This window comes from Choloepus didactylus, chromosome 8 (genome assembly GCF_015220235.1).
Source record: "Choloepus didactylus isolate mChoDid1 chromosome 8, mChoDid1.pri, whole genome shotgun sequence".
In the NCBI taxonomy this organism is placed as follows: domain Eukaryota; kingdom Metazoa; phylum Chordata; class Mammalia; order Pilosa; family Megalonychidae; genus Choloepus; species Choloepus didactylus.
This window is the reverse complement of record NC_051314.1, coordinates 135,005,035-135,020,498: the sequence shown is the minus strand read 5'-3', so window position 1 is coordinate 135,020,498 and position 15,464 is coordinate 135,005,035. Positions and strand designations below refer to the sequence as shown.

General features: G+C 36.4%; 2 protein-coding genes across 6 annotated transcripts in view; one reads left to right on the top strand and one right to left on the bottom strand.

Moving 5' to 3' along the window:
- Positions 1–11,047, top strand: part of GDI2 (GDP dissociation inhibitor 2) — a 48,191-nt gene extending 37,144 nt beyond the window's left edge. The window contains exons 7-11 of the mRNA XM_037847910.1: positions 4,723–4,822; positions 8,225–8,396; positions 9,578–9,722; positions 9,938–9,992; positions 10,082–11,047. Of these exons, the coding sequence (XP_037703838.1) occupies positions 4,723–4,822; positions 8,225–8,396; positions 9,578–9,722; positions 9,938–9,992; positions 10,082–10,237 (628 nt within the window). The 3' untranslated portion in view covers positions 10,238–11,047. The remainder of the gene's footprint in view (positions 1–4,722; positions 4,823–8,224; positions 8,397–9,577; positions 9,723–9,937; positions 9,993–10,081) is intronic.
- Positions 11,048–12,739: 1,692 nt separating this feature from the next.
- Positions 12,740–15,464, bottom strand: part of TASOR2 (transcription activation suppressor family member 2) — an 84,464-nt gene continuing 81,739 nt past the window's right edge. For 4 of the 5 annotated variants that reach the window (XM_037847907.1, XM_037847906.1, XM_037847904.1 and 1 more), the window contains 3 exons: positions 14,573–14,754; positions 13,873–13,987; positions 12,740–13,494 (listed from right to left, as the gene is read on the bottom strand). In XM_037847907.1, the coding sequence (XP_037703835.1) occupies positions 13,491–13,494; positions 13,873–13,987; positions 14,573–14,754 (301 nt within the window). In that variant the 3' untranslated portion in view covers positions 12,740–13,490. Of the gene's footprint in view, positions 13,495–13,868; positions 13,988–14,572; positions 14,755–15,464 lie in introns of those variants that run through there. The other variant, XM_037847905.1, reaches the window with a different exon arrangement.

Here is a 15,464-nt window from a genome sequence, read left to right as displayed (position 1 = left end):
TTTGTTGAAAAGACCATTATGGCTCAGTTCGGTGACTTTGGGGGCCTTATCAAAGATCAGTCGGCCATAGATCTGAGGGTCTATCTCTGAATTCTCAATTCGATTCCATTGATCTATATGTCTATCTTTGTGCCAGTAGAAGAAATGGACAATTTCCTGGAAACATATGAATAACCTAGACTGACCAGAGAAGAAATAGAAGACCTCAACCAACCCATCACAAGCAAAGAGATCCAATCAGTCATCAAAAATCTTCCCACAAATAAATGCCCAGGGCCAGATGGCTTCACAGGGGAATTCTACCAAACTTTCCAGAAAGAACTGACACCAATCTTACTCAAACTCTTTCAAAACATTGAAAAAAATGGACCACTACCTGACTCATTTTATGAAGCTAACATCAATCTAATACCAAAACCAGGCAAAGATGCTACAAAAAAGGAAAACTACCGGCCAATCTCCCTAATGAATATAGATGCAAAAATCCTCAACAAAATACTTGCAAATCGAATCCAAAGACACATTAAAAAAATCATACACCATGACCAAGTGGGGTTCATTCCAGGCATGCAAGGATGGTTCAACATAAGAAAAACAATCAATGTATTACAACACATTAAAAACTCGAAAGGGAAAAATCAATTGATCATCTCAATAGATGCTGAAAAAGCATTTGACAAAATCCAACATCCCTTTTTGATAAAAACACTTCAAAAGGTAGGAATTGAAGGAAACTTCCTCAACATGATAAAGAGCATATATGAAAAACCCACAGCCAGCATAGTACTCAATGGTGAGAGACTGAAAGCCTTCCCTCTAAGATCAGGAACAAGACAAGGATGCCCGCTGTCACCACTGTTATTCAACATTGTATTTAACTTTTTTATTCCCCATATTCTGGGAAACTGGAGGATAGATCTAAGGACTTCATTGAATTCTTGGAAAACATTTTTGGTAGGAATGCTGTATACTTCATGTGGTATCACAACCAGGAAGCACAAATATTTGGATCTTGAGGATTTAAATTTAAAGACTTCAAGCTTTTTTTAAAAATAGCTTCATTTAAATCTTTATTCCTTATGTAATTTATCTCTGTATTAGTTGTGAGGTAGGGATCTAGCTTATTTGAGAAGTTGTGGGTTTATAAAACAACCATGTATAAAATACAGGATTGCCATATACCACCATATTATTAACACCTTGCATTGGTGTGTGAGTTGGTTTTAAAAGTGAGTCTTTATGATTTTCTAGGATAACTTCTATAGAGGTTCCTTTTTTTAAAAAAAATGCAATTTTATTGAGATATAGTCATACACCATACGATCCATCCAAAGTATACAGTCAGTAGCTCCCAGTATCATCACATGGTTGTGCAGTCATGACCACAATCAATTTTAGAATATTTTTATTCCATAATGATAATAATAATGATATCATAAAAGAAAACCCAAAACATCCCATACCCTTTGTTCTAGTTTGCTAATGCTGCAGAATGCAAAACACCAGAGATGGATAAGCTTTTATAAAACGGGGGTTTATTTCACTACACAATTACAGTCTTAAGGCCACAAAGCGTCCAAGGTAACACATCAGCAATTGGGTACCCTCACCAGAGGATGGCCAGTGGCCTCCGGAAAACCTCTGTTAGTTAGGAAGGCAGCTGGCATCTGCTCCAAAGCTCCGGCCTCAAAAGGGCTTTCTCCCAGGACTTTCCTCTCTAGCAAGCTTGCTCCTCTTCAAAACATCACTCCCAGCTGCACTCTCTTTCCTCTTTGAGTCAGCTCATTTATATAGCTCCATCGATCAAGGCCCACCCCGAATGGGTGGGGCCAAGCCTCCATGGGAACATCTCATCAAAATTATCACCAACAGCTGGGTGGGGCACACTCCAAGCAAATCCAACCAGCACCCAAGGGTCTGCCCCACACAAGACCACAAAGATAATGGCATTTGGGGGACACAATACATTCAAACCGGCACACCCTTCATACTCCCCTATTGTTGACCCCTAGTATTGGCGTAGTACATTTGTTGATGAAAGAATATTAAGATATTACTGTTAATTCTAGTCCATAGTTTGCAGTAGTTACTTTTTTCCCTATATATCCCTCAATAATAAACTCCTTGGTTTGTACACTGAGTACGCTCACTTGGTCGGCCATCTGGCACAGTGTGGGGCTGTGCCCCCTCTGTACTTGGGGTGGAGGACTCCCACAGCCACCCCAGCCCGTAGCCATTCCCCAGGCAAAGATCGGGCTTCCTGCTGCTGCTTCCCTCAAGGGTGGGGTACTGGCACCAGGAGCCGCAGCCTAAATTACAGTCCATTCCCATGTTTTCTCAGTCCCTTCATACCTCACTGACCTTCCCTGTCTTTTGGGTCCCCAAATAGTTGATTTGGGCAGTTCAGTCCTGGCTACCTGCTGCTTTTGGGAAAGAAGTAGATCCAGCCGGTTCCCTCCCTAATCCTCTATTTTGGAAGCTTCTCCTTGGAGCCCTTTTGTATTCTGCACTCTACAGCAGCTTGAGTCCTGCCGTGGGTCCCTGTGGACTTGGGTCTCTGTGTCTGGATATAGGTGGGGATCTGTCTCACTGCTGTGCGAGATTTTATAGTCTGTGTCCTTGGTGGGAGGTGGGAGGGATCCCAGCTGCTGCCTCTGGACACTTCCAAGCTGTGTGGGACCCAGTGATGGGGAGGGTAGAGGACTGGCCAATCCAGGATAGAAGTTTCCTATCTGTTATTTTTCTTTCTTCGATTCAGTGTTTGTGGGATCCTTCTCCAGTCTTTACCTTCCTCCAGAGTTCTGAGCAAGTGAGATTTGTCCTTTTTTTTGCTGAATCTCTGGGGACAGGTTTTCAGTAGATATCTTAAAACATTGCCAACTTTTACTTTTAAACACTCTTTATTTAAAGTGAGTCTCTTGTAAATAGTATATAGTTGAATCTTGCTTTAATCCAGCCTGATAACCTGCCTTAAATATATATATATAAAATACCTTTTATTTAGTGTTGAGTCCTTTTACATTTAATATAATTTATATGGTTGAGATTGTCTGTTGTTTTGCTATTTTATTTTTTCCCTGTTTTTCTTGCCTTTTAGATTAATCAAATATTTTTTATTATTTCATTTTAGTTCCTTTGCTTCCCAGCTATGCTTTTTTGTTTTAATTTTTTTAGTGCTCTTTCTAAAGATTATGGTATGTATCCTTGTTACCAAAGCTTCTTTGGAGTTAATGTTGCACCACTTTATATAAAAAATATAATAACTTTACTATAATATCATTCGATTTGCCATTCTCCTTTGTGCTGCTGTTGCCTATATTTTACATATACTACCTTTGCAAACCCCATTATAAAATGTTCTAATTTTTGCATTAATCAGTCAATTTAAGAAATTCAAAGAAAAAAGGTTATTTGTATTTTCCCACATATTTACCGTTTTTGTTGTTCTTCATTCTTGTCTCTTTTTTTCCCATCTGGTGTCATTTCTTTTCAGCCTGCCTTTGGCATTTTTGCAGTACAGGTCTGATGGTGATGAATATCATTTGTTTATCTGAACATGTTTTTATGTCACTTTCATTTTTGAAAGATTTTTTTGTTAGATTTTTTTATTCGCAATTCAAAGTAACTGTTCCTTTCCTTATGGACTCCTTTGTTTCTAATGAGAGGTTGACTGTCATTGCTAACAGTAGTTGTTTCCTTGCATATAATGTATTTCTCCTCTGGCTACTTTCAAGCTTTCATGATTTTGTTTGGGTTTCAGCAGTCTTATTAGGGTGTGCCTAGGTGTGGTTTTGCTTGGGATTTGCTGAACTTCTTGGATCTGTAAGTTAATTTTTCACATCAAATTTGCAAACTTTTAAATCATTATTTCTTCAGATAGTCTTTCTGTCCCATATTCTCTATCTTCCTTCCATTTACTTGTGTCTTAGGTGCTTTGTATTATTTATTCCATGTCATTGAAACTGATCCTTTTTTCTGTGCTTCATATTCAGTAACTTCTGCTTAACCGTCTTGAGGTTCATTTACCATTTTCTTTTTTTCTATTTGTAATCCCCTTCAATTATTTTTTAGTTTTTGCATTATACATTTTAGATAAAGAATTTCCATATTTTAAAGATAAAATAAATGTATCCCTGAACACATTCTTAATAGGTGCCTTTGAACCCTTGCATATTTTAACATCTGGGAAATTCATTCTGGGAGTCTGTTTCTACTGACTGCTTTTTCTGTTTACTTTGGATCATATTTTCCTGTTTCTTCACATTTTTTTATTGCATATTGGATGTAGAGATCGATACATTGTAGAGATACTGGATTCTTCCTTTGAAGAGTGTTGATTTTTGTTTGGGTAGGCAGCTAAATTTTTGACTGTTTACCTTGAACTTTCATTTCTGTCTTCTGCCACCTTCAGTTAATGAGTGTAAGCTTTCTGCTTGTGTTCTAACTGCTCCATGTTACAAGGATTGCAAGGTAAATTCCCTTAGGGGAAAAACCATATAAGCCACATAAAGATCTCAACCAGTTGGTTCCTTTCAAGAATCTCATCATCTTCTGTTTCTGCCTTTTAGTCACTCTTCAGCCCCTGCCCCTTGAATTTTATCTGCAAGATGATTAGGCCAATATGAACAAATATATATTCCATGTTTTCATGAAGTTCTAAGGAAGAAGACTAGCAGTTGAAACAATTATAAACTATTAATTGGAATTAAAAATTTTTTTCAGGTTAAGTGCTATCTATGGAGGTACCTACATGCTGAATAAACCAATTGAAGAAATCATTGTGCAGAATGGAAGAGTTGTTGGTGTAAAATCTGAAGGAGAGGCAAGTAACTTTTTTTTTTTTTAATCATCATTTTATTGAGATATATTCACATACACACAGTCATACAAAACAAATCGTACTTTCGATTGTTTACAGTACCATTACATAGTTGTACATTCATCACCTAAATCAATCCCTGACACCTTCATTAGCACACACACACAAATAACAAGAATAATAATTAGAGTGAAAAAGAGCAATTGAAGTAAAAAAGAACACTGGGTACCTTTGTCTGTTTGTTTCCTTCCCCTATTTTTCTACTCATCCATCCATAAACTAGACAAAGTGGAGTGTGGTCCTTATGGCTTTCCCAATCCCATTGTCACCCCTCATAAGCTACATTTTTATACATCTGTCTTCGAGATTCATGGGTTCTGGGTTTTAGTTTGATAGTTTCAGGTATCCACCACCAGCTACCCCAATTCTTTAGAACCTAAAAAGGGTTGTCTAAAGTGTGCGTAAGAGTGCCCACCAGAGTGACCTCTCGGCTCCTTTTGGAATCTCTCTGCCACTGAAGCTTATTTCATTTCCTTTCACATCCCCCTTTTGGTCAAGAAGATGTTCTCCATCCCACGATGCCGGGTCTGCATTCCTCCCCGGGAGTCATATTCCACGTTGCCAGGGAGATTCACTCCCCTGGGTGTCTGATCCCACGTAGGGGGGAGGGCAGTGATTTCACCTTTCAAGTTGGCTTAGCCAGAGAGAGAGGGCCACATCTGAGCAACAAAGAGGCATTCAGGAGGAGACTCTTAGGCACAAATATAGGGAGGCCTAGCCTCTCCTTTGCAGCAACCGTCTTCCCAAGGGTAAAACTTATGGTAGAGGGCTCAACCCATCAAACCACCAGTCCCCTATGTCTGTGGTCATGTTAGCAACCATGGAGGTGGGTTAGGTGAATACCCCTGAGGCAAGTAACTTTTATAATTTAAAAATAATTTTTTCACAAGGGAAGTCATATCTAGTAAGTTCTTATTTTGGTGGTGTCATTGATGCTAGATTCCAGACTATATATATCATGTCTTTATGGTAATTTGGTATCTGGTGACTAGGGATTAGTTACTGATGCTGTGCTTTAAGCAGTTCTCTTAATGCTTTATATTGTGTTGCTCACTCCTTAAGACTGAAATGTACATGCTAGTGAGCTCTAAATGATAAGTATTTTATATTTAAGTGTTGGTGGATATTGGTTTTCCACATTTTCATTTAAATTTAGCATTATTTGCACCATTTATAATTTATTGGTTGAAATTGGGCTTGGCCAATACTGAACATTTTATTACTTGATTTGGTATTTATCTTTGGTGCTGGCCATTCACACAAGTGACATTTTGACCAGTGTTTCTTGAATTTGAGTTGCATGTAAATCAGTGGAAATTTTGTTGAAGTGCATATTCTGATTTGGGAAGTCTGAAATAGGTCTGTATTTTCTTGCAAGCTCCCAGGTGATGCCAGTGCTGCTGATCTGCAAACCACACTTTACGGGGTGGGTGGGTGGGGATCCATTCTTTTCTTTTTATCCTCAAACTGCTTAATTAATTCTTCTGCCATTTGACTCAGGTACTCTCTTCAGCAGTTCTTTCAGTAAAGGATTTGCTCCCAAATCCTGCTTTATCGTCTGTGCCTGAAATTCTAAAAATCTAAGCTTTATGTTTTTAACCGGAAACGTTGAGCTGTGTGGGAATGCAGACACTTCCTGGAAATGAGTTGAGATTGGATTTTGGTAGCCAGTTTAAAGGGATGAATGCACATAAGGAGAAAATTACAGGACTGGCCTAGGTCACAAGAGACTAATAGTGAAGCAACAAGCAAATGCTTTATGTGGATTATGTCATTTATTCTTCACACCAATCGTGTTTCCACCTGTCTCCAATTTACAGCCGAGGCTTAGATTAAGCAACTTACACAAAGATACACAATCAAGTGAATGGCCAAGGTGGAATTTGAACCAAGGCATTTTGTCTTCACAGCCCTCAAATGTAATCCACCTTGGGATATAATCCCTGTGCCAGAGGACCTTAGCATTCTATATTTTTTGATAGGTATTTTTACCTTTTTAAGTGTTGTTATCTATGAGTTAGGCCATATATCTTAGTGAATAACCTCCAAGCAATTTCTTTATAACATCCTTTCATCTTGACTCTGTCACTGTATGATTGGCTTGTCTACTTTAAATGACATTACAGACTACAAAGAGAAATCAGACATCTTCCTTTGTCAGTTTTCTTCTCTTTGCCCAGTATGGGCGGGAAATGACAAATGTGCCTCTCAGCTGTGTTTATAAAAACTAAAAGTGGACTATAAAAAACGGTGTCTCTTCTTTTATATGTTCTTTTAAGAAGTTACATTTTGGGCAATATAATTAGAAAATTGAAGAATGAGATTTTATTCACTGTTGCCTCGTCTTTCTAATCCGTTCTGTCATCTGTTTTTTTAATTTAATTTCTAAGAGGATGAAATAACCAAATGTTTCAAGATAGGAGAAATATCACTAAGATTCCATCACTTAGATTTATTAAAAGGTTCAGTAGGACCCTAAGAATAATTTTCACTGCTTTTTTAGAAGACCTCTGAAAAAGAATAAAAGTCATTAAATATCAATCCTTACAAATAGTTAGAGATGCTCAAAAAAGAAACTCAGAAACTAAATTTAAAAAAAATATTTTGGTATTTCTGGTAGTATTCCATGGGTTAAGGACCAACCACATAATTTTCTTTCAGTAGTTGCCCATCTGTACCTTAATTGTTGTGGTAGATCAACTGTAACTACCTTGTACCTTGAGTGTAATAGGATTTAAGGAGTCATGAACAAATGCTTTAATCTGATATCTCAAAAGTCTCCTTTATTCCCATTTTTTTTCATCTCCTCCTTTCAGGGCTTTGATATGAGGGAAGGGGGCTATAATACTATAGATCTGGCAGGTTATGCCATTTATCTTGCAACTAAATTTTTACTCAGAAAGTATAGCCTTAAGATAATGATTTTGGTATGTTTACAATACTAATATTTTTTGAGCATTTACTATATATCAGGTATATAGTATATATGCGTGTTCATATCATGACAGTTCTTATAGATACTATTCAATCCTAGCCACAACATAGAAGTTATATAGCACCAAGATTTGAACCTTGATCTGCCCAATTTTAAAACTTACATTCTTGAACACTATGTAACACTTCTCCTATTTTTAAAATAGGATTGTAATTTATGTGTCTATTTAAGGAGAATTTGTAGGGATCTTGGCAATCCTGGTTATCTACAGTTAAATAAATATCTATAGTTAACTCTTTTATTAGGTCATGAAGATAACAGACCATTTTCAGGGGAAAATTGCATCAATATACTGTTTAAAAAATACCATGGACATTGACTATCAAGTCTTTTTAAATGTTTAATTACAGATTGCTCGCTGTAAGCAGCTCATCTGTGATCCTAGTTATGTAAAAGATCGGGTACAAAAAGTGGGCCAGGTGATCAGAGCTATATGCATCCTAAGCCACCCAATCAAGAACACGAACGATGCCAACTCATGCCAGATCATTATTCCCCAGAACCAAGTGAATCGGAAATCAGGTGGGTTTTGAATACTAACAGATGTTTGTGGATTTGTGTTAATTTGCTTTGTGTTTTATCCAAATTCCTAATTTTATATGCTATATTATGTATTTTAAATAACGTATTTTTATATACTGAAGAGACCTTTATTTACATATGTTGAAACAGACAAGTCCAGGGTCTGATCCCATTTCTGTCTGACTTTCATCCATCACTTTGGACCTGTAGAATAAAAGAGCTGGGCTAGATGAACTAGACAGACTCTGAGTTCTGACTTGTGCCATAGAGGTTTATGCTTCTCCAACTGACTCCACAGCATACTTAATGTGATTTTTAGAAAACAACTTTTATTTCTGCAATCAAGATCAGGCCTTGGCTCTCAAATCACAATTCTGATGTATTTGCTTTAAGCAGTTATTTTCAACCAATAGGTGTTCCTGTCTTCCAACTAGAAGCCCTAAATCTTTTATCTGAAATTCAACTTAAAAGAGGTTATTGGCTTTTAAATAGAAGTTAAGCACTGTATTATGGTATTTTTCTATATAAGAAAATAAAATCAGAGAAGATTGTCACTAAGAATAAAAGGACTTAGACTAAGCTAATCTTTCAGTGGTTCCCAAGCAGGTTAGTGGGCTTGTGAAAATCTATAAAGAATAGGGGAAGTCCAATAATTATTTTGTTTTGGAAATTGTACAGTTACTTAGAATAGTACAGACCAAGTAGAATCTCTGGAGTTGTATCACTTTATTATACTCAAGTCAAGAACAGTTTATACTGATCTGCAATTTTATATTACTTTAATAAATGGGGAAATTAGCCCTTAATATATCCTTTTCTTAACTGTTCAAAATCCTTCAAAATGCAGGGTCCAGAGGAAAAAGATCCCAGAGTAGTTAATGTGATTTGCCAGGTTTTTCCCAGGTAGCTGTGACAGAGCTGGGAGCAGAAATCGCATTTCCAAGTCCAATAATTCACTGCAACAAAGATCTTTCATCTTTAATAGTTTCAAAGAAATTCTAGTTGTTAAATTATTTGTATACTTTATGTATGACTCTGTTTCCATATAGAACTTAAGTAGAAGAATAGACTATTCCAAGTTATTTAAGTTCACATGTGACTGAAATGTGGGGGAAACCTGAGTTACAATTGTCTTAAGATTTACAAACTTGAGGAAATGAGATGGTATTATTTATTTTTAGATATCTATGTGTGCATGATTTCTTTTGCACACAATGTGGCAGCACAAGGGAAGTATATTGCCATAGTTAGCACAACTGTGGAAACCAAAGAACCTGAGAAAGAAATCAGACCAGCTTTGGAGCTTTTGGAACCGATTGAACAGAAGTAAGTGATTTATTTATGTGGACTAAATTCTTTGATTTCAGTTCCATGCTGGGGTGAATGAGAAAAATGAAAGCAGCCCTTGGCTGCTGAATGGGAATCCTTATTGAAAAGTATATCATCGCTCCCAGTCTCATCCCTTGAGTTTTAGAATTCAGGCAAAGCAGTGATTGAGTATGGGGTCAGCTAACCTGCTGACAATTCTTTTTTTCCTCCAGATTTGTTAGCATCAGTGATCTCCTTGTACCAAAAGATTTGGGAACAGAGAGCCAGGTAAGTGTGGAGATCAGAAACAGGCATTATCAGGCTTTACTGGGAGACATCCCCAAACACTTTTAAGTCTTTATGATTTTTATTTTCAGATCTTTATTTCCCGCACTTATGATGCTACAACTCACTTTGAGACAACCTGTGATGACATTAAAGACATCTATAAGAGGATGACAGGATCAGAGTTTGACTTTGAAGAAATGAAGCGCAAGAAAAATGACATCCATGGGGAAGACGAACAGCAGTAAACATGTTATTATCTAATTAGGACAAGTTTTAAATTTGGCAAATAATGCATATTGTATGAAATCAATATTGTAAAGCCTGTTTTTATAATCAAAGCTGAGAGATGGAAGAGTACTGTACCAGTAAATATTCCTTCCCTTCACCTTTTTAATATCATGTATTAACTTGTTTCCATGGAGTGGCTATTCAGAATTGGCAGGTTACCACATTCTGTTCAATTTAACTAATACTGGCTTTTTTTCCCTAGTGAAGGATCAGTTAAAAAACAAAAACACTGAAATGCCGACAGAGATCCTGATACAGTATTTGTATCTTTTAATCATTGTAGCCTTTGCAATTATGTGCTTCTGCTGCTCAAGAGCTGGATCAGTATGATTTGTGTGCCATCTGTCCTCTTGATATTTTGGAGATTGTAAATGGAATACTTCATAATTTGGGAGGGCATCCCTAAGTTTTCCCTATAATTTTACATTTTATGTTATGTCAAGTATTATGACAGTGCCCAAATACCAAAGCCACAAATTTGGTTAATATGGGAGAATTCCAACCAAACTCCAGATTTGAGTCATTTGGATGGACTAATGGCACCTTGTGGTGTTTTAGCCTAATAAAACTGATGAGAGAAAGGGGGGAAAAACCTGTCATAAAGCAGGCAAAACGAGAAACATCTTATATCCCAGGTGTGGCTTCTTCAATGGACCAAGCTGCAATGCAGTATTGATTTGACAGAGCCTCTACTTCAATGATGTCTGTCTCAAAATGGCTCCAAATGATTTCTGTACTGCAAAATAAAGCCAAACTCTGGAAACTAGCACCCTGCTTATTGGTCTGTTTGTGTGATGTGTAGGAGCTGTGAACTAAGTATTGTAACAGTATGGCACAGCTGGGCTGCCTCTTCTTTCCTTTAGTAGAGCTGCAACTGGTGCCAAGAGTGATGCCTGAGTCAAGGGCTCAGCAGCTAATAGTATGTGCAGTCTCCTGTGTGGTGGACAGCTTCACTGGCACTAGACCCCAAAATTAGATTCTTGACACAATTTAATTATTGGACTCTAGATTTTCCTTAGTAGTGGTTTAGAACTATTATTTTCCCCAGAAATATAAGCAATTATAAGATAACAGAAAATAAATACATTCTGCCAGATGAAATAGGTGCTTTAGTATTATTTCCGTGTAATTTAAACTGCAGTTAGAAGTAATTTTTACTGGTACCCACTTTCCCCTAGGTAGTTTGAATCTTACACTGTGTGTGTGTATAGCATTATTAACCACAGATGAATGATGTACGTTAACTATATTTTCTTAGCTTGAATATTGACTCTTAAAATTGAGAATGAAGGAAACTGACTAAGGTAGATGATGTGTTAAAGGGATTCATGTAATTTAGATTGTTACTCAGATTGTTGAAGTGATAACTTTAGCTCCGAATTTCTCACCCTCACACTACTGACATTTTGGGCTGGATAATTCTTTGTTGTGGAGGGCTGTCTTGTGCTTTGTAGGATGCTTAGCCACATCTCTGGCCTCTACTCACAAGGTGCCAGTAGCACCGCCCTAGTTGTGACAACCAGAAATGTCTCCAGACATTGCAAAATGTTCCTTGGAGGGCAAAATTGCCCCTGGTTGAAAATCACTGGTTTAGCTATGTGATAAAATTATCTAAATTCCAGCAACTTTTCCCTTCCCATAATGCTTCAAATTATGAACTATTAAGGCAAGTAAAGAGACAAGCTGGGTTAGTAGTAAGTGAAAAGAAAAAAACATTTTCACATTCTTTGTTCAGCGTATTGATTTGAATACCTTCTTATGTGCCAGGCCAGTAAGGGCACCAAGATGACTGAAGCATGGTTTCTGGAAGAGCACTCAGTCCAGGGGAGACATATTACTATGTGGTTTTGCTCAGTATTCAAACAGTTCTAGAAATGGTGGTATGGAGACCGGGGCAGATGGCCTTGTCAAAGGCTTTTCAGTGAGGGGAGATTACCATTGTGAGGTACAATTTAGAAGATGAGTTACATCAGACAGTGCCTGGAAGGTAGTAGATGCTCAATTATGCTAGTTTCCTGTTCCTTAGTACTTTGAAATTAATCCAATGTACTACTTATTAGAGTCTTATTTTGGAGGGAAACAATAAAATGATTGCGTTTCTAGGCAAAGAGATAGCATCAATAACTAAAACTCAGTCTTGTTCCTGAGAAAATAATGTGGCATTTTTGTTTAAGAATTATGATTTTTGAAAGAAGTTTCTATACAGGTCTAATATAACCCCACAAAAAGGCCAGGTGAAAAGAAGCTACTTACTTCCTCTTTCTGTAGCCTGCTGCTCAGTGCAGTTTACTGTCGGAAGGGAAAGCACACCAACAAGCACTGGGTCCTTAGACTAACAGATTCAGGGCCAAAATGACATAAATGGTAGGATTTCTCTGCAATCTACTTATTCCTGCTCTAAATGGCCTAAAAGTTGCCAAAACATTCCCTACAAGTTCAATTTTTGCTATAAAGTCATTACAGAAACAGTTGAGTCATTTTTTAGTTGTCTTTATTAAAAAAGGAACCATTTGTTACAAAAGTCTTTGCTCCAAATAGATACTAGGTACCTTACAAATTTTTTGCTTGTTTTTGAGTTTTAAAGATTACTGTAGAAATTATTTCTAATATCATAAATATATGATTATTTCTTCCTCAGAGGACTGATTTTGTAGTGCACTATTTACAAAAACTGAATAAGTGGAAAATGACAATTTATAATAAATTTGTACCATTTAGGAAAAAATGTTTACTTTTATGTAGTGTTGCTTAAATAGCAAATGAATCCATGTAGGATTATAGTTTTTAAAAGGGTGGACAAACCTTTAAATCGGACCATAACATGTGTTACACATGCCTGACTGGCATTAACATGCAAAAACAATGCTATTTGTAAAGACAGACTTACCAAGTAAAACGTTAGAATTCTTATTTTTAATACTAACCTCAATTAATTAATAGCTTTGAAAGCAATCTGTTTAAAATGAAAATAATTTAAAACAACAGTATTTAACACTGCAACCCAAAGCTAATGGATGACTTTTGTGCTACTGTGAAGTCATTTAGCAAAATATAAAATAATGAAAGAAGAAAAACTTTTCCTCCAAGTTGTAGAACAGTGATTTTTCAAATATGAGAAGACTGTGTGTATCTCAAAGTTTTTCCAAAAAAAAAGGAAAATACTAAGTTGTTGTTGGCATCATCCATGGCTTAGCAAGCTGCAGTTGTGAATCACCTGGATAAACACAAAATTGGTAATAATTCCATCTTAAAAAAAACGATCAAGAAATATTTTACAAACGAGATGCAACCTAATGGGTAAAGCCCCTATGTATCTTATCATTATCTTTTGTTCTGGCAATGCAGGTCAACAAAAAGTGAAAATGCACATTTAGATAAAATGGGTAATCTGAAGAAGGTTACTTATTTCATGAACGATACTTCAGAAATTCCCATTTATGCCAACTAACAGTACTACCCCTAAATAAACAAACATTTTAAATTTATAGAATCATCTAGAAGGTAAAGAATAGAGAGTTTTCAAACAGTTGGTTCAATCACAGATGTCAACAATTCCACCTACGTGGGAGAGCTATGTAAAAAACATTCTTACCAATAGCTACTCTTAAATGGAGCTGCTACTTTTTGTATATTTTCAATAAAGTTATTTACATCTGTAACAAGGATTCCACTATTTTCAAAGACGTCTCTGGAGACAGTAGGCTTCTCTGTAAAAGGGAAAAATAATTTTTGTGAAAAAAAATTACTAATGTAGGTTTTTTAAAGCAGCAGAACCCCTTTTATTTTAAAAAAGAAATCTTATGTGGAACTCCCTAATACATGTGGTAGCGGTGGGAAGGTGTCTGGTTTAAAGTAAGAAAAAGACTTGAAGCTTTGGGAGCAGCTGCCTCCACGTGGGGAGGGGGTAGTTTTGGGATGAATACTGAAAACCACTGATAAATGACAGTCATTCCTTAAAAGCCTTAAAAAGCCTGGATAAAATTCACATAAGACATTAAAAATTAGAGATAGGCATAAAATTGGATAAGTACTTATAGGAACTGTTTAACTTAATTAAAAAAACTATATTAGAGGACTAATAGCTTTCCTAGATATACAAATAACCCAGGCACTCCTCTTGCCTTAGGTGGGTTGATTAAAACACCAGGCTAAAAGTTTACTCTTGGTTGCCAGTTGTGGGACGGATTCATCTTATGGTATCCAATGACTATTTTGGAAGGATATTTGTAGAGCTGACTTATTTTGGTGTTAACTGGGGAATGACAACGAGGCAGAACTCTGGCTGACTTTACCTGTTAGGAAGACAGCAAACCTGGCATCAATATGCTGAGTTTGCAGGTTTACTAGACATTTTAAATATTCTGCTTTTCTTGAAGATCGGGAATCACACTGGTGATAATGAAGCAATTCAATGATATTTGCACTCTGAGATGATTTCAGTATTAAGTTCTTTTTATGTGCAATTGAATCCACTCTGGAAAATACATAAAAATGTTAACAACCAAATTTATATTCACTGTAAGCTGATTACAGGTTATTTTGTACTAAACCTTAATTTTCAATTGCTTCATTCCTAGACTTTTCCTTGCCTTCAATGAACTTAATATTCTTTAACCACTTGTATTAATACAATCAAACTCTTAGAGACCCTTCTCTTCTGGATTTTCTTTTTCAAAATACACTTTGCTTCCTAGCAGTCACTCTCCTGTAGATGAGAAGAGATGCATCACAGAAACATAAGAATAACTTCCAAAACAAACTGATACAGATAAGTTTCTTTAATAAGAAATCTTTAATATTTATAAGTAATCTTTAACACCAATCAGCAAACATATCTGTTGAGCACTCTGACAGGCACTACAGGAAAAAAAAAGATTGTGATGTATACTATTATCTTTGTGAGTAAAATGACTCAAAACATTACAACTGTACTTATTCCTTTTGTAGAAAGAGATGTTAAATAAAAGCCTCATTCCAAACAAGAGACATCACATGTTTAGCTACTATGACTTCCAGAAATGTTGCTTGGCAAGTCTTTATTAATTCCTATTGGACCCCTTACTGCATTCTATATTATACAGCAATGGTACCAAATCTTTTCATCTCCTCAAAACCTCTACTCTATACTCATAATTTTTGGTCAAATCATGACCAATTTCATTAAAATTATGGTAGCAGCGATAA